This window comes from Cucurbita pepo, chromosome LG19 (assembly GCF_002806865.2).
Source record: "Cucurbita pepo subsp. pepo cultivar mu-cu-16 chromosome LG19, ASM280686v2, whole genome shotgun sequence".
NCBI lineage: Eukaryota > Viridiplantae > Streptophyta > Magnoliopsida > Cucurbitales > Cucurbitaceae > Cucurbita > Cucurbita pepo.
In genome coordinates this window covers 7858667-7881912 of record NC_036656.1, presented here as the reverse complement: position 1 = coordinate 7881912, position 23246 = coordinate 7858667, and the positions used below count along the sequence as shown (strand labels likewise).

The following is a 23246-nucleotide window of genomic DNA, read 5'->3' as shown; positions in this document are numbered from 1 at the left end:
CAAACACGCGAAGAAATTCAAACTCTAATACCTGTTTCTTTTTAACTCGTATGTTTTTCTCCTAATAATCTTCAATTTCATAATGCCTAAACAATGGCTTGACAAAAAGATTTTTGCCTTCTTTTCCCTGACTGTGGTCCAATGAGCTCTTTTACCAGTAATTTTACCAACAATTTGACTTGAGGGCTTATTCGCCAAATCCTTTTATCCTCGCCACAAGGTTGTACATCATCTAGAATTTGAACCAGGCCTCTAGCCTCTTCAATTCTCAGTTAGATTTCTTCTTGCTAAAGCCATGGTTTGGCAAATAACCAGAAAGAACCAATGAAACCCAAGGAAAGCTGCGATATAGCCAGCAATTTCCTATCCAAATATCAGCTTAGAAAGAAGTTCTTTTTTCACTTCCCAGCTTTTTTACTCAGAATTTGATAGAGTGGACACACAAGGGCTTCAAAAACAACTAAATTACCTAGCTCAAGAAAACTGTCTATTTTCATTCTTTCCTTCTTCATTTCCATATGTGCTAGTAACCAGCTTATTGTGCATCTCAGAACTTTCTCCACAATATGTCCAGAGCTCTCAGTAGTATTACCTCACTTCTCTTCCTTAAAATGCCCAATTTCAAGCCTCCATCATCTAGTGGCCATGTTGGCAACATTCCAGCTGGCTAAAACAACTAAGCATTTCTCCCATACTTCCCTCGCAGGAAATTTTCAAATTTCTCCCCTTAGGGCATCACCTTTTACGAACTCTGTAGTGCTCCAAACCTTCTCTCAAGAACCCTGAGCACCAATTAAGAATATTTCTACGAGAAAGAGAGCTAGGGAGAATAAATGTGGTAGAGGGCGTCAGGTAGTATGAAAGGTCGTTACATAAGGAGGGGACCCCAAGCAACAGGAGGGACACCGTGGGTATGATGAATAGGGAAATTTCTATCTAATCTCTGATATGTAACTCTTTTCTAATAAACTTAAAACTTAAAATGATCTAGCAAAATAAGTAAGATTGATGAAGGCCTTATTCTATACAGAACCAGACGAGTAAAGGTGGTAAGTTTTTGCAAGTTCTCTGCTTTTTAATTGATCTTCACATGGACTAATAAACTGAAATCTATTGTTTATCCCTCGACAATTTTCCACACGAGCATAAATCTATATGCAGCGATGGATTGTTCAGTCCATATCTTATTCCTTATGATAAGTACCGTAGTGCAGTGAAAGAAAGCTTTCAGGTATTAATTTTTTTTTTTTTTTTTTTTTTTTTTTTTTTTTTTTTTTTTTTTTTNAGATTGGCAGACAATAGCCTTACTGCCTAGTTAAGAATCCATTCTCCGTAGTGGTCTAACATTATTGCAAATAGGTCAGCGTATATCATTTGGCAAGCAGTTAAAAGGTAAAAAAAAAAAAAAAAAAAAAAAAAAAAAAAAAAAAANCAGTTGTGGCTAACCAAAATTTTTCTGAAGTGCATGCATTTTAACGATAGATTAAGATAAGAATCGCGTGCTATAATGGCGTTCGCAACTATCCTACAGACTGCTTAAAGGATGAAGATATAATATAATAAGTTACGGTAAAACTTTCTAGATTGCTCTAATCTAACTAAAGATTCGTAATATTTGAATAGAAATTTGAGCAAAAAGAAAAAACCGCTCAAACTCTAATGCTCCGGAAACAAGCTCTGCTATTTAAAATTCATTTCAAATCAACAAAATGTCAGAAGTCTACAACATCGTACCATGTTTCTGAGCATGAGAATCCGAGTGGGTAGTCCGTTGATGTTGACACTCTTCACCTTCTTCTCTGATTTCGTATCATTAGCGTTCACAATTACTCCAGCACGCAAGTCCGTCTTTTTTGCCATCAGAGGGGTGGTAATCCCTTGTTCCTGCTTCCCGAGCCCTTGCCCCTCTTTCCAACCCATCTTAGCCATCATTCTTTGTGCCGCTGTCATCTGCCCACCAGCCCCAACTCCCAACCCACCAGTCTCCGACTTTCCAATGCTGAAGCCGTCTCCAGTACTTGGTGGTGATGGCGATCTCGGAACTGCCCCACTCTTCGCCGCACGCCTTCTCCAAGCTTCCTCCCCTGAAATATTTAACCTGGAATCGGAATATTCTCTTTCTCTCTCCTCTCGCTCCTCTCGCTCTTTTTTTTCCCTCTCTTCCTCCTCTTGCCTACGCCTCTCAAGCTCCTTCCTCATCTCAGCCTCCATGGCCTTCCTCTTCTTCTCCACCCTATACTCCTCGTAGTCATTCGGCCTTGCTGGATCATACTCTTCTATAACTGTCGACGTCACGGCCACCAATGCCGGTTGCGTAATGGCCTCAGCCAGAATCGGCTGAGATGGCTCCACCGGCGCTGACACCGAAGCCTTCGGGTGCGTCGAGGTGGCTGGTTTTACTTTGCTTTGAGATCTGAGAACAGTCGGCGGCGCGAAGACGGAAGATGGTTTACGTAGGGTAGGCGGCGCCATTTTTGTACTACTTGACCAGACGGTAGAATTGCTGGGCTTATCTTCCTCCGCCGAAGAAGGCGGAGGGAGGTCTCCATACAATCCACCAAGCATATCGTAAGCGTAGCTCTGTAACACCGGAATTTTCAAAATGCAAAGTGAATCGGAGAATGGAATTTCCAGTTGACGGTGGACAGCAAAATTTGCAAAACTTGGGAGTACTCGGAATTAGGGCTTTGAGAGTCAGTGATGAAGTAGAAACAGAGGGTCACACACAGGTAAACGTTAAACATTAAAATGTTGTATAAAGGTGTATAGTATGGATGGGGAAAGTGTTAATAACGAAATCATAGTTGTCCATAATTGTGATGCCGAGATCGACCTCAAAAGAGGAAATATCTAATCGAGCAATGTTTAAGACCAAACCGATGCGCGGGAGCACCTACCGAGCTAGGTACCAACTGGGTCGAGACACGTGTATGCTCCCTCTACTTCTAGCTAGATCATCGTATGACTAGTTCGACAAAAAAAACTTCTATAAGATCATCTCGACGTCACTTCAAACTAGACACTTACTTAAAGTATTAAAGCGCATTGGACACGACATCACTTAACGTGGACCCTGCTTTGCAAAACATAAATGATCTATTTATACAAAAAAAAAAAAAAAAAAAAAAAAAAAAAAAAAAAAAAANTGGTTGGGGAGGACAAAAAGTCATTTGTTAGTGATGAGTTTAGACTATTACAAATTATATCAGAGATATACACTGGGCAGCGTGCCAACAATGACGATGACCCAAAAGGGGTGGATTGTGAGATCCAACATCGTTTGTGTGGAAATTTCTCTCTAACAACGTAACCCGTCAAAATAGATAATATGTGCTAGTTTTGTATTTGGTGGTTACCATTACAAATATGTTGTTGTTAAAAAAAAAAAAAGAAAAAAAAACATAATATTCANTATTTTGGAAACAAATCAATTATGTTTTTCTGACATTATTTTTTGCAATATTCTAAAGTTTTGCTTAAAGTTATCATTTTTTCTTTTTCCAAAAAAGAAAGTGTGGGTTGATGATAAAAGAATAATAATAAATAAATAAAAGAATAACACTCCAAAATTCTTGGAGAGTCTATAACAGTCAACAACACCACTTGTTTGTTGATAATGAGTTTGTTGTGCTTATTTATGGTGTAAAAAACCCAAAATATTTTAAGCCAAAAATAACAATAATTAAATATTATGTAAAAAAAATTGTTTGCAGCTTTTTGCAGGGTAAATGGAAACATCGAAATTCACAACGGCAACAAAAGGAATTTCCTACCAAAAAAGTCCTATAAGAAGCGGGGCACGTTTTTGTTTATAAATACATGAATGTAAATGAAAATTTCAACTCCAATTTCTCTGCCAACAAAAGATCAAACGCAATTAACAAGCAACAGGAAAGAAGTTCTTACTTTTTTTTCACATAATTCTATCACATTTCCACGATTTCAGGTTATTTTTCGCGCTTCTCTGAATTCTCATTCTTTTCTAACGTTGCTCCTCAAACCTTTCTTTCGATCCATCTTAACTTGTTCGAATCCATGCACGTTCTTTTAGGGTTTCGCTGAGGCGACTCTGGATCATTATTTTTCTGTGTGGTCTAGGAGGTGGTTTTTGAGAATTCTTGCTGGGGAGGGTAGTCCAGGTGGTTCGATTTCTGGGTTTGCAGATCTGAGTTTGGCAATTTACCCCCACAATTCACCATGTTTTGGCGCATGGCTGGATTGTCCACAGCTTCGCCTGTGAGTCTCATTTTCTTTATCTTCATTATTCCATTTTCTTGGTTGTAGGATTCATCATTCCTTTACTGTGGCTTGTGTACTGCGAATTGTTTCTATTTCAGTTCCTATTGGGCAAGAATTTTATCAATATTATTCTTGATTTTACACGCGCTTCAATGGGAAGGAAATTGAAGTTGGAGAACGTGGATTTGACTTAATAGCTCCATACATGAAATTTGCGATGCGTGGCTGCAACTTCTCTGTTTTCCCCCGTATTCAATATGATTTTCGTGGATATGGTCCGTACCCTTCCCTGTCAGTTCAATACCTTTTCCTGCTCCCATGTATAGGAATAAATATCAAGTGATACAAACTCCCAAAGGAAGTGAAAAAGAAAAAGAACAAGAAAAAGAAAAGCATACAAAACAACAAATGCTCCCATCTTGAAATTTAACCATGAAAATAAATACTGAAAGAACAAAGAGCTTTTTCAACATCTTGGAAAGACTTTGAGAGCTTGCAAACAAAAACTGAAGCTATGAAATAGGCCTCCACCAATCACGTAACACAGAAAGCTACTATATTCTTTCAAAGAAAATTGAATTGACCTCCAACCATGCCATAAAAAAAAAAAAAAGAAGAAAAACATAGGAAACAACCGCAATGCTCGTAGAAATCAAGGTTGCAACAAGGTGAGCAGACCAAAGAGACCAACCTTCGAGATAATGCCGAACTACTCTTAGTTCTCTCAACACAGTCATCCCGTTAGAGAATTCTCTAAGACCTCTAGTATTACTTGAGATTAATTTCATTGGAAGGATAGCAATAGAAAGCAACTAAGCTTTTATATGAGGCGATGGAGGTGGAATTGCATGCATCTGAAGACCACAGGTCTCAGTAAGAGAGGTGAATGTACTAGGAACTGGCAAAGTGGACAATGTAGGGGAAACTTCTTTCAATTGATCATCAACTGAATTTAATAAAGGGCCAACAACACTATCTGTAGAAAGAAGAGCAAATGAAGATTCAAAGTTATCATCCACGCAATGATCAACTTGATCCGTTCCCAGTACTTGTGAATTCAACAGAAGCAATTTTGACTCCAAACTACAACTAGATTTCCCATTAGAATCGTGAATCAGTGAAGAAGAAGATGAAAACTCATTACAATTAGAAGAAAACCAGCACCCCTTTAGTCACAATTAAATTCGAACCTAGAAGAGAAACTGTCAAGTGACTGAAACTATTGGAAAGACTGAAGCAACGAGGTTTGCAAAGACCTTTGTGAGAGCAACTGGTTGAGACTGTAAGCAAGAGTCTTCAGTATAATCTTGGTTGACCTCAAAAAAAAAAAAAAAAAAAAAAAAAAAAAAAAAAAAAAAAAAAAAAAAAAAAAAAAAAAAAAAAAAAAANGGTGCATTGAAGATTTAGAGAAGAGTGAGAAAAAACAAAAAAAAAACAAAAAAAAGATTCATAGAAGACAAAAGAAGATTGAAGTGCCAAACAATGTATTAGTGGTAGAACCATGAAACATGGAGGAGCGAGCAGTGGAAAATCCTGTTGAGTAGAATTGCAAAGGAGTATGCTTGAAGCATGTTTTAATCCCAGCTGGCGTGTCCTTTGCAAAGCCAGTGCCGGCTGTATCAGACACGTATTTCTTCCATGACCCTGTGCTGAATTTTGCTCGGAGCCTGTTTTTTTTATTTTTTCAAGCTTAATAACTGCTTTCCAGTGAGTTGTCCAAAGCTACTTTTCCGCTGTTAAGTGGTGTGGCTTTTCATGTCAAAGAGAAACTTCTTTGGGCCAACATGGTGATAGCTTTTCTATGGGGAATTTGGTTTGAATGAAACAAGAGGCTTTCCAAGAGGAAGAAATCAACCACAAGGCGAGTAGGGTTTATGGTTCTAGCTGGTGTTTAATCTCTAAAATGAATTTTGTAATCACTGATTTGTTAAACTTTTCGCCAATTGGGAAGCCCTTTTATAATTCCCTTGGTATGGTGGGAACTCCTCATCTCCCACTTTTATATTTTCTTTTTTTGATAATTAAACTCCAGTTTCTTATGAAAGAATCTATCTTCCCAGATGTGAATGACTTGGACACATTTTTCTATTGAGTTGGCATTTCTTAAGGCATAACAATTCTGAATTCAATAATGTGTTTGTTTCAGGGAATTTAGAATCCAGTAACACAAGTACACTTTTCTTTATTACATTCCCCTAGTTCAGCGAACAGGAAGATCACAGTGCTCCAGCTTTACTTGAGTTTTAATGTAAATGTCTTCATTTTTATTCATCTCATTTTCATTTGTTGCAGATGGAGGCAGTTTTGGATAAGGAAAATTTTACGTTAGAGGAGCTTCTAGATGAGGATGAAGTAATTCAGGAATGCAAAGCACTTAATGGTCGACTTATTAACTTGTAATATTCCCTTTTCTTTGATATATCATGCTCCTTTTCCCCCCATGTTTCTGGTGCATACTTGGCATATCTGTTCTTTTGCTTGGTAGGTTGCTAACTCATGCAGAGAAATTAATTGATGGGATCATGTAACTCTGATTATATTTGACTTTGGTTGTACTTGATGTAACTAGTCATCTAGTAGTGTTGTAATGTTCAGCCCATTCTACCAGTTTTTATGTGCTGCTATTTTGTTAGTCAGCCTTTTCAATTTGTGATACATTGATTAAGAAGTGATATTCTGCTACCTGATAAATTCTCCCACTAATCAAGGTGAGTGGTTTGCAATTTTAAGAGATTCCCCCTTACGTTCCAGAGGGAATTTGGTCAGAAAACTTAATTTTCATTGTTGGTTTTTCTTGCTACTCATGAGGATTGGAGGACAGTTCTAAACGAGTTAGCTTATTTATTTATTTATTTATTTTTATTGAGGTTTGTGGAGGTCATTCTTACTGCTGGCGCTTTTGTTTGCAAATGTCATGCAATGTGAGAGAGTAGAAGACTGATTGGGAAATTTATTGCTGCAGTTAATAGCTTTGATGGCGTTGTTCCTTTTGATTATGATTAATCTGTGGTGGTTGTATCTTCTTTCGTTGTTTCCAGCGACTGGGGAGTTTTAGTTGTTTCCAGCACGGTTCATCATGTCTTTTCTGCTATGCACATGTTTAAGGTCATCTTTATGGATCATGCCAGAAATTTGAAGTTCACTGGAGTTTCCATTTATGGTTGTCTCAGTCGGCATTTTCTTAGAATCTCATATAATTAGTTGAAGTTGGAGAAAAATGAAGGCTACTTCTCAGCATGGATTGTTTTGTTGTTGGTTAGTTGTTTCTAGCGCAGTTCATCTCTTGGTTTGTTTGGTTTGATTCCACAAGAATTCATTGCTCATCATGGTGTTCTCTCTCCAGGCCTCAATTGTTTTCTCCTTCTATGCTTTATGTTTTCTTTGGGAAGCTTTCTTATTATTAATTTATGTTGTGGAGTTGCTATCGTTTGAGCATTAATCTCTTTTCATTTTATCAATGAAAAGTTTCCTTTCTTGTTTAAAAAATAAAAAATAAAAAATTAAGCTGACTGTCACAGCAGCTAGCTCATATAATAAATACCACCGACTTTAATGGTTGGTCAGATAATAGAAACAAGAATAGATCAATACAAGAAATTGACCAAGAGGGTTTCACCATATTTAGTAAATTGATGGTTGTTGTGCTTGCTTTCATGCCTTGCAGTTTGAGAGAAAGAACTCATATTGAACAGTTAATCAGATACATTATTGAAGAAGCTCCTGAAGAGGCTGAGAAGAATCGAAGTTTTAAGTAATTTTTGCTCGCACATTCCCAATGCTATTCCTCGTGCCTTCTCTCTCTCTCTCTCTCTCTCTCTCTCTCTCTCTCTCTCATTTTAAATTTGGTTATTCTCATGTATTCTTGCCCAGGTTTCCTTTTATCGCTTGTGAGATTTTTACTTGTGAAGTGGATATAATTCTCAAAGCTTTGATGGAGGATGAAGAGGTGGAGAACTTGCTTTCTTTGCCCTATTAAGTGATAAATGATGAAGATAGACCAATTACTGATTTCGTTGATATGGTTGTCTGCAGTTGATGAACTTGTTGTTTTCCTTCCTAGAACCCAAGCCTTCTCATAGCACCCTACTGGCTGGCTACTTCAGCAAGGTATCACTTTAACAATATTTTAGTTCTGAATTTTCTTCTGCATATTCTGTTAGCCGTATAGCCAAATTGTACAATCTCAAGTAACAGTTTTTCCCTTGTTTCACCCACCTTCTATGTCTTACATGGGAAATATTTTTGGTATATATGTTATTAATCTTACTTCGTTGGCAGGTTGTCATATGCTTGTTGTTGCGGAAGACAATTTCTTTTATGCAGTATGTTCAAGTAAGTTTGCGTACATTTTCCCTTAGATTTTCCGTCTGTTTTTCAAGAGTTTGAAAGACTGAGACATTCTCAGTTTTACTTGACCTTCTACATTTTATGCATGACCGAAGTATTATACAACATGGGTATACCAGGTAAAGCTGTATTTCATCTGTTTGATGCACATACTCTATGGAGGGAACAAGGGTTTCATTAGACGATGCTCTTGTTTACTAAGCTTAGCCTGGGGATAATGATCATAAAGAGTTAGATTCTAGTTAAATTTTGTATATTTGGAAGTCTCTTATCAAAAAGTTAGGTGATGAGTCATATATGCCATTTAATTTTTACTAATTTATTACTTTCAATATTTCTGAAAATTATTTATTGCATTTTTTCTCAAGATGTTGCTAATAATCCATTGCTTACCATTCAGTTCTGTATAACTTTTCCAATAGCATTTTGTAATTTTTTCAAATGAAATAACATCAACATTTGGGTAGTATCTTTGGGAAAAAATTAATGCAAACATGTTAAAAAATTGAGGAAGATTTTTGACCAACTTGTTGGCCCCTCAATGTAGATCTATGTCCGAACTTTTTGTGTGCGTCTTTGTCTTTTGAGGTTATGTGAAAAGCTTCCATTTCATAATTTTTTAGTTCTTTTTGTTCAAATAATAAATCTTTTCTATCTTAGTTCTTGTTGGAGTGTTTCTCATCCAAAGAAGATAAAGCAACGTATACGACTGTCTTAATGCTAATGATGTACTTTGCTTGTTAACTGATCACTCACATGGCTTTCCAGGCACATCAAGCAATTGTAAAGAAGCTAGTTGATCTGATAGGAATTACTTCCATCATGGAGGTTGGTTGTTGGTCACCGTTCTTTGTTGTATCTGGTATTTTAACTCGTTTTACATTAATGGTTTATGTTTGTTGTAATATGGCATCTGAGTTAGTGGTTTTGCACTCCTGTGGTTACTTCTACTCTTTGGGTTTTTTTTTTTTTTTTTTTTTTTTTTTTTTTTTTTTTTTTTTTTTTTTTTTNTAAAAATTATACAGTCAGAGCAACACCTTTGGAGCATTAGTTCCTATGTGCATCTTATTATCTCATTGGTTCTTATGGTCTTATGTTTTCAGACTACGGTCATCATCCTTCTTCTATATAAAAACTGTTGGGCTTTGACATCTTTACTGAATGTACATTGTGAATCTCATAGGAATGGTTCATTCTGGACAGGTTTTGATAAGGCTTCTTGGTGCTGATGGGCATCTGTATGCAAGCTATACAGAATCAATGAAGTGGATTGAAGAGACTGGTGTTCTGGAGTTGATAATGGACAAATTCAGATCTTCAGTAAGTAGCTTTTTGAGGAATTTATTCCTCCCACAAGAATGTTTACATGCCTTTTTATTTTGTGGAGACTCTTTTTTCTTAGGTAATTGTTAACTTTTCATCTTTTGTTGCAATCCTTTTCCCTTCCGCCAAAGCTGGCCAGTTTTTCTGGGACCTTATTAGAGCTATTAGTAAAATAGCATCCCCCAATTTTGTCACATTTCTCCTTTGGACCCTTGTTGTTGGTGGTATCCATTCTTCTGATAAGAGTCCAATGGCGAACTTCTCACATACAAATAATGATTAAATGGGTATATTAGTAAAATCTTTATTTTCTTTTCATTTCTGATAAACATCCAATTAAAGATTTTAAACCATACATTTTTTTTTTCTTGGATAAGAAATGAAAAATATTTCTCATTTCAAACAAGATTAAAATTTTATGCTTTAATATTTCAAACCAAATCGTTTAAGATAATTTGTTGTATTATCTCAGGCAGAAAGAACTTCTCCTTGCAAATCATGTATACATAATTTCCCTTCTCCGTTGTCAAATATATGTTCCTTATTCAAAATAAACATCGTTTTTGTTTATTTCCTTCCTTTGCACAACAAAATTGAAACAGAAGGAAGCTTCCTTTTGTTTTGGAGTTTTTGTTTTAATATATATTTGCTTAGTGTGTTCNATGATTATTTTTAATCAGAAGTACTAAAAAAATGCATGATTAGTCTTTCCTTCTTTATTTTATTTTTAACGTGGCATATTAAAAAGGTACCTTTAGAAGGTGAACTGGAATTGAAATGAAACCTGNTCTTTGTCAACGATATGACTATATAGACTTAGTTGAAAAACCAATGGATCAGTCATAGGAGGTTCTTTAACGTGATCAATTTTTCAGGATTGTTCAATAGTTCATTCTAATGCATCTGAAACGCTTTGTGCTATTACTCGATTTGCTCCTCCTGGTATTATGGCTAAAATTGCCAGCCCAAGGTAGTATTTTCTCTTCTCGAGTTTTTAATGTGCCTGCATTTGTCATTGGCCACTAATAATAGTTCTCTTTTTCAAATCAGTTTTGTAGGAAGACTGTTTCGCCATGCCTTGGAAGAGTTACGACCACCATCTGTTTTAATAAACTCATTATCTGTGTGCATATCTTTGTTAGATCCTAGGAGGCTAACTACTGGAACAGCTTATGCATACAATCGCCAATTAACTCGTGGACCTACAGTTTCAGCAACTATGGAGACTGTAGAAGGCATGTTGGAGAGTTTAGGTATTGTATTGGCCATTGGGCTGTGTTAAGTCAATGGCTTTACTTATTACGCCTCAGTAATTGAAGGTATTAATTGCCATGAATCATGTGAATCATCCAATTTGATTACTTGGTAGTTTACTTGCTGGGTCTTCATTTCCAAAGAAATTTATTCTTCACGGTATTTGAAGTCATCTTTGTTTTTGTTTTCCTGGAGAAACTAGATTTGATTTAAGTAATGAAATGTACAGAAGAGGAATTGAAGACGAGAATATGTAATCTTGCTTGCTTGGGTTATAACTTTTTACGAGGGATGTTGAATACTGTGCTGGTCTCTATCGTTCAGGTAGGTTGCTCAAGCTTCTGGATGTTTCTTCATCAGATGAAGTTTTGGTTACTGCATACGGAAAGTTACAGCCACCTCTTGGGAGGCATCGTCTGAAGGTATCTTTCATTCAGTATAAGTGAATATAGGGATACCATAAACTTGACACTTAAATCATTAGTTTATTTTTAAAAGAATGAATCTCGTTGAAGAAAAGGAATATAGGAAATGGAACCCTTCAAGGTGGGTTGTTGACATCTTGTCACCTCTTTTTTCTAAGCTTTTTTCCCTCTTAATGAAAGTATGGCGTTTCCTACATAAAAGTTAAGTGTATATGATAGATAAAAGACATAAAGAAGTTTGCTCTGATATAGTTAGATTGTTGCCCACGTCTTTTCATGGGTATTGAATGAAATGATTATTTTTAATCAGAAGTACTAAAAAAATGCATGATTAGTCTTTCCTTCTTTATTTTATTTTTAACGTGGCATATTAAAAAGGTACCTTTAGAAGGTGAACTGGAATTGAAATGAAACCTGTACTTTAGGTGAGGTTGTAGAGCCCAAAGTTCTGAAGGGAATCACAAGAATTGTTTCAAGAAAAGGGCTACATTTTTTGTGAGATCCGACATCGGTTGGAGAGGGGAACGAAGCATTCCCCTTATAAGGGTGTAGAAACCTCTCTCTAGAAAACATGTTTTTAAACTGTGAGGCTGACGGCGGTACGTAATGGGCCAAAGCAGACAATATCTGTTAGCAGTGGGCTTGACCTGTTAAAATGATATCAGAGCCTGATACCGACGGTGTGCTAGCGAGGACGCTGGGCTCTCAAGGGGGGTGGATTGTGAGATCCCACCTTGGTTGGAGAGGGGAACAAAGCATTATTTATAAGGGAGTGGAAACCTCTCCCTAGAAAATGTGTTTAATAATAACTGTGAGGTTGACGGTGATACGTAACGGGCCAAGCGGACAATATTTACTAGCGGTGGGCTTGGACTATTACATTTTTGGTGCCCAAATTTTTCTATACTGTGACCACCCTCCCTCCACCGTCGATTTTCACACCCTCCACCATCCCTTCTCGTACTAAACCCCTCCGATCTTTTCTAAATTAATGTAACCGACCAAGGAGTTCTTGTCCCTTCAATGAAAGAAGCTTTTCTCCTTGAAAAATCTCTCTCGAGTCTTTTCAACTACTGGATTCCAGAAAGAGGGAGCCCCCGGTATAGTGGCCTAAGGGTATACCTAGACACGATACAACAGAGATATATAAACAAATTCACATGAGAAATACAGGCCTATTTACCAAGTTTACCTTCATCATAATTGATCTCGACATAGAGCACTTCTCCCTATTAACATGAAGACCTGACGGTAATTCAAAGGCTTGTAAAATTTGACAAATGTTTTAGGAAAGACTCGTCTATGCCTAAAAAAAATGAAGATGGTGTCCTTGGCAAACTGTAAACTAGAAATACGAACAAAATTATTTTTTATTTTTTTGTTTCTTTGTTGTGTGCTAATTTNCTGTGTTAAGTCAATGGCTTTACTTATTACGCCTCAGTAATTGAAGGTATTAATTGCCATGAATCATGTGAATCATCCAATTTGATTACTTGGTAGTTTACTTGCTGGGTCTTCATTTCCAAAGAAATTTATTCTTCACGGTATTTGAAGTCATCTTTGTTTTTGTTTTCCTGGAGAAACTAGATTTGATTTAAGTAATGAAATGTACAGAAGAGGAATTGAAGACGAGAATATGTAATCTTGCTTGCTTGGGTTATAACTTTTTACGAGGGATGTTGAATACTGTGCTGGTCTCTATCGTTCAGGTAGGTTGCTCAAGCTTCTGGATGTTTCTTCATCAGATGAAGTTTTGGTTACTGCATACGGAAAGTTACAGCCACCTCTTGGGAGGCATCGTCTGAAGGTATCTTTCATTCAGTATAAGTGAATATAGGGATACCATAAACTTGACACTTAAATCATTAGTTTATTTTTAAAAGAATGAATCTCGTTGAAGAAAAGGAATATAGGAAATGGAACCCTTCAAGGTGGGTTGTTGACATCTTGTCACCTCTTTTTTCTAAGCTTTTTTCCCTCTTAATGAAAGTATGGCGTTTCCTACATAAAAGTTAAGTGTATATGATAGATAAAAGACATAAAGAAGTTTGCTCTGATATAGTTAGATTGTTGCCCACGTCTTTTCATGGGTATTGAATGAAATGATTATTTTTAATCAGAAGTACTAAAAAAATGCATGATTAGTCTTTCCTTCTTTATTTTATTTTTAACGTGGCATATTAAAAAGGTACCTTTAGAAGGTGAACTGGAATTGAAATGAAACCTGTACTTTAGGTGAGGTTGTAGAGCCCAAAGTTCTGAAGGGAATCACAAGAATTGTTTCAAGAAAAGGGCTACATTTTTTGTGAGATCCGACATCGGTTGGAGAGGGGAACGAAGCATTCCCCTTATAAGGGTGTAGAAACCTCTCTCTAGAAAACATGTTTTTAAACTGTGAGGCTGACGGCGGTACGTAATGGGCCAAAGCAGACAATATCTGTTAGCAGTGGGCTTGACCTGTTAAAATGATATCAGAGCCTGATACCGACGGTGTGCTAGCGAGGACGCTGGGCTCTCAAGGGGGGTGGATTGTGAGATCCCACCTTGGTTGGAGAGGGGAACAAAGCATTATTTATAAGGGAGTGGAAACCTCTCCCTAGAAAATGTGTTTAATAATAACTGTGAGGTTGACGGTGATACGTAACGGGCCAAGCGGACAATATTTACTAGCGGTGGGCTTGGACTATTACATTTTTGGTGCCCAAATTTTTCTATACTGTGACCACCCTCCCTCCACCGTCGATTTTCACACCCTCCACCATCCCTTCTCGTACTAAACCCCTCCGATCTTTTCTAAATTAATGTAACCGACCAAGGAGTTCTTGTCCCTTCAATGAAAGAAGCTTTTCTCCTTGAAAAATCTCTCTCGAGTCTTTTCAACTACTGGATTCCAGAAAGAGGGAGCCCCCGGTATAGTGGCCTAAGGGTATACCTAGACACGATACAACAGAGATATATAAACAAATTCACATGAGAAATACAGGCCTATTTACCAAGTTTACCTTCATCATAATTGATCTCGACATAGAGCACTTCTCCCTATTAACATGAAGACCTGACGGTAATTCAAAGGCTTGTAAAATTTGACAAATGTTTTAGGAAAGACTCGTCTATGCCTAAAAAAAATGAAGATGGTGTCCTTGGCAAACTGTAAACTAGAAATACGAACAAAATTATTTTTTATTTTTTTGTTTCTTTGTTGTGTGCTAATTTTCTTGTTGGTTATTTTTTTGTTTTGTTTGATTTCTGGAGGCTTCTGCTTTCCCCTATTGTATTTTCTTTTCTCCCTTTCGGAGGTTGTTTTTTCAATCATCTTGTATCTTTTCATCCATGAATGACAATTTGTTTCTTGTTGAAAAAAAAAGATGTATCACCCTGTTTGATCTCCTCATGGCAAAAGTTTTTTCTCCCTCGGTCTGCCTTTTATCAATAGGCAGTTCCCAATCCACGATCCCCACTTGAATTCACGATCTCTTTTTCTACAAAATCTTATTCAAAAACTCGCAGAGTACATTGCTGCAAGTGTTCTCAAAGGCAATCTTAATAGACTCTATCTTCTTAGCCCATAATTCTTCTAAAGCCTCATTTGCCCATTAGAACCCGATCAATGATTTTTCCTCCACTCATGATGAAGGTTACTTGTGGGAGTTCCCTTTTTACCTTTATGGTGAACGTCATAGGTCATATGAAGTAAGTTGTTATGGTTATATACTTTAAACACAAGGTCAGGTGTTGTGTTAATGGCTAAATACTTTTTGAGCTTTCTTTCTTTTCTTTAAATTTACATAGGTAAATTTGCCTTTTAACAAAGAAAGAGAAGGTAAAGAAGGTGAAATATTTAAGACCAGTAAGTGTTGTAACACGTCTTTATAAATTTATTGCTAAGACTAAGCTGATAGATTGAAGAGAGTCCTTCCTAGTACCGTCTCCTGTTCTTAGGGAGCTTTTAATGCAGGTCAGCAAATTTTGGACCACATTCTTATTGCTAATGAAGCTATCGAAGACTAGAGGGAGAGATAAGAGGAGGGGTGATCTTTAAAATTGAATTTGCAAAAGCTTATGATCACGTGGATTGAAACTTCCTGGATAGAGTTTTGGGGAAGAAGGGTTTTGAAGTCAAGTGGATAACTTGGACGTGGTATTGTGTCCGTCCAACAAATTTCTCTATTTTTATTTTTGGGAGACCTAGGTAAGATTTTTGCCACTCGGGGAATTAGGCAAGGTGATCCATTATCACATTTCCTTTTTTTCTTAATGGTGGACATCCATAGGAGGCTTATGTAGAAAGAAGTGGAGGGTGTGATTGAGGGTAATTAGGCAAGGTGATCCATTATCACATTTCCAATATTCCTAAGAAGGTGAAGTTTTTTGCATAGCAAATTTTACTTGGAAGGTTAACACTTTAAATTGCGTTTCAAAGAAGAACTCTTCCTTAGTTATGAATTTGCAATGGTGCATTATCTACCGGAGGAAAAAGGAGGATCTGTCTCTTTTACTGTGGGAGTGCTAGTTTGCTAACTTCCTGCTGGGTCGGTGGATGATTTCTTTTGGTGTTAGCGGGGCTCGTAATAGAGAGATGGGTAGTTGTTTCAGGAGGAGTTGCTCTTACAATACTTCCTTTAGGGAGAAAGACAGCGTGTTGTGGAAGACTAGTTTCTTTGCTATTTTGTGGGATTATCTTGCTTGAGAGAAACAATAGAATTTTTAGAGAGGAAGAGAAGTCAGGTGAGGAGGTTTGGCAGACTAGCTTCGAACGGGTTGATAGAAATATTTAAAGAAATTGGGATACTTGGTTTTTGTTTTGTCTTCTTTGAGTTTTTTGCTCCTCATTTTGCTAGTCTTCTCTTTCTACCATTTGGCCAATTAGTCGGGATTTTTGTTGCACCGTTGTTTCTCTGGGATCTCTACTCTTGCATATTATGTTTTTCAATAAAAGGTTTTGTTTCTTATTAAGACAATGTTTCACTGATTGTTCCTTGAGATTGGTTTTTCCAGATTGTAGAGTTCATATCGGTCTTACTTTCGGTGGGTGGCAAAGCAACAGAGGAGTTGATTAATCTTGGAGCAATCAATCGAATTTTGGACTTGTTCTTTGAGTAAGTTTCTGTATTTCTACTGCAACTTGATTGTTGATCGATCCACAATGACATTTGCTTCTTTATGACAATAGGTACCCATACAATAACTTTCTGCATCACCATGTAGAGAACATTGTAGTGTCATGTTTAGTGAGCAAGAATTCTTCACTTGTAGAGCATGTTCTTCATGAGTGTGATCTTGTGGGGAAGATACTGAATGCAGAAAAGCATTTCACTTTGCCAGTTGGTCCGAACAAGGTACAGTCCAATTTCTGGTGATGTTTGGTCTTACGGAAGTTATGCATATATGCAAAAATTATGATTGCTTTTCTCAAGAAAAACAAAGCGATTGAGAGGAGGCTTGGGAGGCTGTTATTTTTAATGTTTGATGTGGAGTTCCTCCTTGAAGGCTTTTCATAATTTTTAATGTTTTCCTGTTGTAACCCCAATTCAGTTGGGCCCTTCTCTGATTACTTCCTATTAGAATGAATTTTTGTAAAGTCCCGGGAAGATTTTAGACACTCCATTATCCTATATAAAATTCTCCGTTTCCTACTAAAATATTATGATAAACCATCTACCTAGGACATTATTTCTTTTTTCCTTAATTGTTGCTCCTGAAAGTCTCTCTGTTTCTTATTTTTCCAACTTTTTCTTCAGCCAACGGTTTCTGCAGAAGGTAAAGCACCACCTAGGATAGGGAACATGGGTCATTTGACACGTATATCTAACAAACTTGTTCAACTGGCAAACAACAGCAGTGAGATTCGATCACATTTGCAGGTCAGTTCTATTTTTTGAATTTGTAATGACATCACTGCAATACTTGAATTTTTTCATGTTTCTTTCTAACAGGATAGCACGGAATGGAGTGACTGGCAAACAAATTTCCTTTCAAAGCGTAATGAATTGGAAAATGTCTACCGTTGGGCGTGTGGGTATGTCTTCCCTTTGCTATTTTTCACTTCCTTTTATTGCAAGTATCAGCACAACATGTAGATCAAAACTGTTTCCACCTTAAGGCGACCCGAGATTGAGGAAGAAGAGGAAGAGAGTGAGGAAGAGATTGAGGAAGAAGTAGAGGATGATTAAGTATTATGGGCCACGAAGGAAGGACTGAAGTGATTATGATATGCAATTAATTACTTTGTTCTTTTCTGAATTTTAATTGGCATATGCTTGAATCGATACATTGAGCTGTTGGAATTCATGGAATCATTGTTGCGTCAAATGACTGAATTTGCAAATATATGTGACAAAGTACAATTTGAACTGATTTTTGAATTGGTATTTTCCTGAAAAAGATAGATCAGGCTCGTTAATATATTCAGGCACTCAGAAAGACCATGCTTTTGTTCAGGATCTTGATGTCAACAATAATTTGTCTGACTTTTCAAGAAGCTTTTTCATTTTTACCTTTACTGGCTATGATATCAATAGTTGAAGAGAGAGAGAGAGAAAACAAGTTTCTAAAAATGGCCAGTTGATTGTGTTCTTCTCATCATATTTTTTTACTATTGAAACACGTGTAACCTTCATTAAGATTTTTGCATTCAAATCTTATGTTGGCTTTATTCTTGTCATTTTATCATTGTCCGATTTATATTTGTTTACTTAAATTCTTCTATTGTTCAAGTTAAAACAAGTTAAAAAATTACAAGTTAGCTTTTGTACTTTGAGGTTTGTATCTATTTAGCCCCTGAACTTTTAAAAGTATCTAATAGATCTCTAAACTCTCGATCTTGTAATCTAATAAGGCTAATAATTCCTTGATAAATTTGAAAATTTGAAAAATAAATTATTCTATTAGCTATAAAGTTGAATTTTGTCGGATGGAACCCTAAAATTTTAATTGTGTCTAGAAGAACCATAAAATTTAAAAAATTCAAAAGTCGAAAGACCAAATAGACACAAACCTCTAATTTAAGTGCTAAATTTGTAATTTAACAAAAACAAAAAATATCTTCTATTATTTGAGTTAATGTCACCATGATGTTGAGTTATATTTATGCGCTTAACATTGAACTTTCTAGCTTAATATGAAATGATTACTTCCAATAGGCGCCCAACAGGACTGCAGGATCGAAGTAGGGATAGTGATGAAGACGATTACCAGGAAAGAGACTACGATGTTGCAGCTCTAGCAAATAATTTGAGCCAGGCTTTTCGACATGGCATTTACAGCAATGATGATATGGATGAGGTACTGAACTATTTTGTACTACCTTGCCTGTACTTCTAATATGATAGGGAATTCATTCCGAGTTCTCAATTGCAAGATAATAAATAGGATGTGAGTAGTGCATGTTTCCTCTTGTCAAATTTTAATCCGGAGTGAAGCTGATAAATGAAATTGCAAAGAAAATGGATGATGAGAAGATGCTCTTTTTCAGATAATCCACACTTTTCGAGTTGAAGCATATGAGAGAATATTAATATTGGATTCCTGGTGAGAAGTTAATTGGATGCTCTCACGTGATTGTTTTGTATCCTGTAATAAATCTTCAAAGCATTTATGCTTCTAGTTGAACCGTACAAATTATTAGATTAAATGAACTTAAATATAGTTTTTATTAAATTGCTTGTTCATCAATTCTTTTCTTACTCTTCAGGCTCATGGATCACTTGAACGTGACGATGAGGTATGGCAACAATAATTCACCTTTACTTTTAGATTGGGAAAGCTAATCTTCTAAATGAACTTGCATCAGTGCATTTTAAATTGTGTTTATTTATCCCTTGAAAAAGTACCATGTTTAATTTCTTTCCTCCCAGTCAGAGTTCATTACATCCCCTTCTGCTGCATGCTATGGTGCGAGGATTTTTTAAATTCAATCACTTGCATATTTGTAAAAGACCATCATGAATCAACTATTATGTTCTTGTCATGTCAGGATAACTTGGTGGAAGGCTTTGTTAGAATTTGCTGTATGTATTGGTCATGATTAGCCTAAGGTTCAGCTTATAATAATTGTTGATTTTGAATATATGTGTGTGTCTACATAAATGTCCTCATAAAGACTTTGATTTAGAATATATGGGCTAGATATTTCCAGATATTTGCATTGGATTGGCTAATGTTCATATTTTTCTTGTGGGATAGTCTTGGAGTTGTCATTTGAATGTAGATGTGTTTCCTGATGTAAAGCTTTTGCAGGATGTTTACTTCGATGATGAATCTGCTGAAGTTGTTATATCCTCTCTGCGTCTTGGTGATGACCAGGAAAGGTAGGTAAATCCAATCGCCGTAATAATTTTTCTGCTTTAACATATAGTTACCGTGAATCTAGAACTATTGCGTTACATTTGTGGAAATGGCCTCATTCTGCTCAGGATCAATAGAGTATTGGCATGGAGTGCTTCTGTTTCTTGTCAACTATAGTAATTCTGTAGGTTTTTAGTTTTTTCCCAGAAAAATGAGTTGACTTACATACTAAGATATCTAATGTGATGGTAACCAATCTTTTTCACTGATGCATTGATGAATAACGATTAAGGGTTGACATTTGTACCAAGGAAAAATAAACATTGAAAAATGAGAAGGCAAAACCAGGAGATGAAATGAAACCAAAGAAGAGAGGGGTAGAAGGTCGGTTTAAAGGGGAGGGAAGGGTTGGAGAACAAAAGGACATTGGTGGAAACGGGATAAAACGACCAGTTTGTGAACACACTTTGGGGATGATAGTTGGTGGGTTGTTGTTGAGGCCAGCACAAAAATCTCTCTTCATTAGGATTTTAGCATTGTTTTAATTTCTTTTCAAAATAATGTCCGAACTCATTTATTTTGTGAAAACATTTTGAGCTTTATTTTAAAGTTTCTCCTCTTTCTTTTGCTTCTCGTATCATCAATATTCTAGTCATTTGATGTATTAGTTAAAGTTGGTCAAGTAATCAAGTTTAGTAGACCTTATTTTGTGGCATATATCCATGCCCTGAAATTTTCCTCCCATTTTTTCCTCCAATCAATTAATTAAGATGTTTTTTCTGTTTCATTCAGTGGCTCTCTCTTTACAAATTCAAATTGGTTTGCTTTTGAGAATGATTTAATTGCAAGTGATCGTACAACTGGCTTGCTTGCCTCTCCTTCCCCGTATATTAAAGAGACTGGAGTCGTCAATGATGGTGCTAATGACGTTATTGTTGGCGAAGATGATGATTTGGATGACATGGCAACATCCTCTCCACAATCACAGGGCACGTCAGAACACTCGCGCAATGTAACAAGCAATTCAAAAGAAATAGCAGCCAACGAGACTGATAATCCACCTGAGTGGGTCGAATGGAGGGAGACCTCAAATCACGAAGGTTCCTCCTTAATACTTTCAAATGGGGAAGTTGCAGTAATTTCAGAGGTTACTGAATCAGATGCCACACAACCCTCTCTGTCCGTAGGTGCATTGGCCGGTAAAGACGCTGCTGTTGGACAAGTACCAGCAGATACCAATAATGATAAAAATTTGGATTCTTCAGAAATGTCGAAATCTGTAGACAATATTAATATAAAATCAAAATCTATCACTAGTGAGGAAATAGTCAATGATGCAGGAGCCAATGATGTAACAATAGGCCACGAGAGCGCCAAGGAAATGAAACGCTGATTGATATATCTTTGGCATTGATCCCGTGGGTAGATGAACCCTTGGGCATGTTTGCTGGCTAGGGAATTGTATTCTTAGATCCTTGTGTACATCAATCAATGGGGCAAGGTGAAGGTATAATAGGTTGATTATTCTTTCTCACCATCTGTAGAAAAGTTAAGGTCTCATGTCTGTCACTCACGTTATCTCTATGAAAAGGGAAGGTTCTGATGTTAGATATTTGTTGTGCGGGTAATTGATTAGTATTTTAGGTCTTAATGGGCGCCCAATAAAGGTTTATCTTAATTCTTGTGCCTGCAAACTTTACCTCTATTTATGAAACCATTGTGCAGAATATTGATGATTGTGAGATTAAATTCGAGTACGAGTTGAACAAATCGGAAATGTATGGCACAAGATCACAGCATGTGCCGTTGAAGCTGGGTATTGATTATCTTTTGTCTATTCATGCCTTTTGAAATGACTGCATATCATCGAAATATAGAAGCCTAGGGGATGATTATCTTTGATAAATGTTGTATTTATTTGACTAATGTCGAATATTAGACTTATTATGCCTAAGGGATGATTAATTTTGTGTTGGCTTATTCTTAGCATAGGAGGGTAGGAGGAAGTAAGTTGCATTACATGAAAACGAAATACCATCAACTTCTTTTCAAAGCAACTTAAGTACAGTGTACTTCATGTTAATCACCAAAGGTCTCCCTTACTGCTATGATTGAATTCTGTGCATTTATGTTCGTAATTAAGACTTGCTTGTGCCAATGATTAATGAAGAACTAGCTTCTCCATATATTTTTTTGTATGGTCTGCTTCATTGGCTTTAAAATATCTGCGAGATTTGCTTGTTATTTATTAAATGGCAGGTTGTTAAAGCCACTTGGATTAGGTATAATTTATATCTGATAATATGGATGACAGACTCCTTTGTGGGGTACAAGTTTAGTCTGTCGGTGCCACAGTGCGACCTTTTTTGGGTGCCTCACTTTCTTCATTTTGAAAGCTATTGCATGCAGCAGGTTGGTGTTCTTTTTCTGTTTCTGTTTCTTATTGTATAATGGATTATTTGGCATTATATATAACCCAGCAGTAGGAACCACAATACCACAAGACACCACGGACAAAGGCGCCGCCGGTAACCCATAAGTGAGACCTGATATGATGCCACTGGCTGTGCTCATAAGATGTTTGACACCATCAATTATTTGATGTAGGTGCTCCTAACCTAACCATTTGATGCATAGTTAGATGGTCGCTTTAATTCTCATCACAATTATCAGTCACATTATTCTAACATTTTAAATAAATTTTTTTAGCACTCGTCACGTTTTAATGACGTATGATTTATTCTACTTCTATCTTTGCTCGAAGTTATTGTTTCGTGTCTGAATATAGAGTTCTTGATGTAATTGATTCTGCAGCAAGCAACCCAAGGTAAGGTGGTTACCATTAAATGTTTTAGGTTGCTTGAAAATCTTCTCTATTGACACAAGCAAGAGACTCAAGACCATGGTGACAGGGAAACCAAACCAATCATATGATTAGCTGTGTGCTGTAAAATGATTCTCAGCTTAAATTAAAGTATCTGATAAAGTATTTTGAATATTTATGTTTAATTTTTTGAATAATTATATTTATTCTGTCGTGTCAATCCTAAAATTATGTAGCGGTTGGAAGTCTAGTCTTTTTAATTTTTAATACAATATTTATTACTAATAATGTGAGGTTCTTAGAAATGATGCTTTAAAATAAGTCAGTGTAATAATGACATTTATGCAATATAAAGAAGTTTATGTAAAAATAAAGCCAAAATATTATTTATAAAAAATAATTGCAGAAAGCACCCTGTTCTTCCCTTTATTCTCCCCTTTAACAGCCTTCTCACTGGAAAAGAAAGCTCTAATTAAATACTTTTATTTATTTATTATTTTAAGAATTATTTTTATTATTAAAAAAATATTAAAATGTATTTTTAAGAGCTA

The 23246-nt window shown here is 36.3% G+C and overlaps 2 protein-coding genes across 5 annotated transcripts in view; one reads left to right on the top strand and one right to left on the bottom strand.

Annotated features, from left to right (window-relative positions):
* The window catches only part of LOC111781775 (DNA-damage-repair/toleration protein DRT111, chloroplastic-like), a 5105-nt gene extending 2342 nt beyond the window's left edge, over positions 1 to 2763 (bottom strand). The window contains exon 1 of the mRNA XM_023662468.1: positions 1735 to 2763. Coding sequence (XP_023518236.1) covers positions 1735 to 2565 — 831 coding nt within the window. The 5' untranslated portion in view covers positions 2566 to 2763. The remainder of the gene's footprint in view (positions 1 to 1734) is intronic.
* A 1040-nt stretch (positions 2764 to 3803) lies between these two features.
* Positions 3804 to 21483, top strand: LOC111781395 (serine/threonine-protein phosphatase 6 regulatory subunit 1-like). Of its 4 annotated transcripts, XM_023661957.1 has the most exons (20): positions 3845 to 3946; positions 4052 to 4236; positions 6532 to 6635; positions 7904 to 7990; positions 8110 to 8185; positions 8272 to 8346; positions 8518 to 8571; positions 9355 to 9414; positions 9790 to 9906; positions 10785 to 10879; positions 10960 to 11162; positions 11488 to 11585; positions 16584 to 16684; positions 16759 to 16924; positions 17327 to 17449; positions 17522 to 17604; positions 18728 to 18869; positions 19279 to 19308; positions 19824 to 19894; positions 20664 to 21483. In XM_023661957.1, the coding sequence occupies exons 2-20, from the start codon at positions 4198 to 4200 to the stop codon at positions 21262 to 21264; spliced, it is 2325 nt and encodes a 774-aa protein (XP_023517725.1). In that variant the 5' UTR covers positions 3845 to 3946; positions 4052 to 4197; the 3' UTR covers positions 21265 to 21483. The 4 variants fall into 4 exon arrangements, with proteins under 4 accessions (XP_023517723.1, XP_023517725.1, XP_023517724.1 ...); XM_023661955.1 differs by lacking the exon at positions 4052 to 4236 and having other exon boundaries at positions 3804 to 3946; XM_023661956.1 differs by lacking the exons at positions 3845 to 3946; positions 4052 to 4236 and adding an exon at positions 5696 to 6100.
* The last annotated feature ends 1763 nt before the right edge of the window (positions 21484 to 23246 follow it).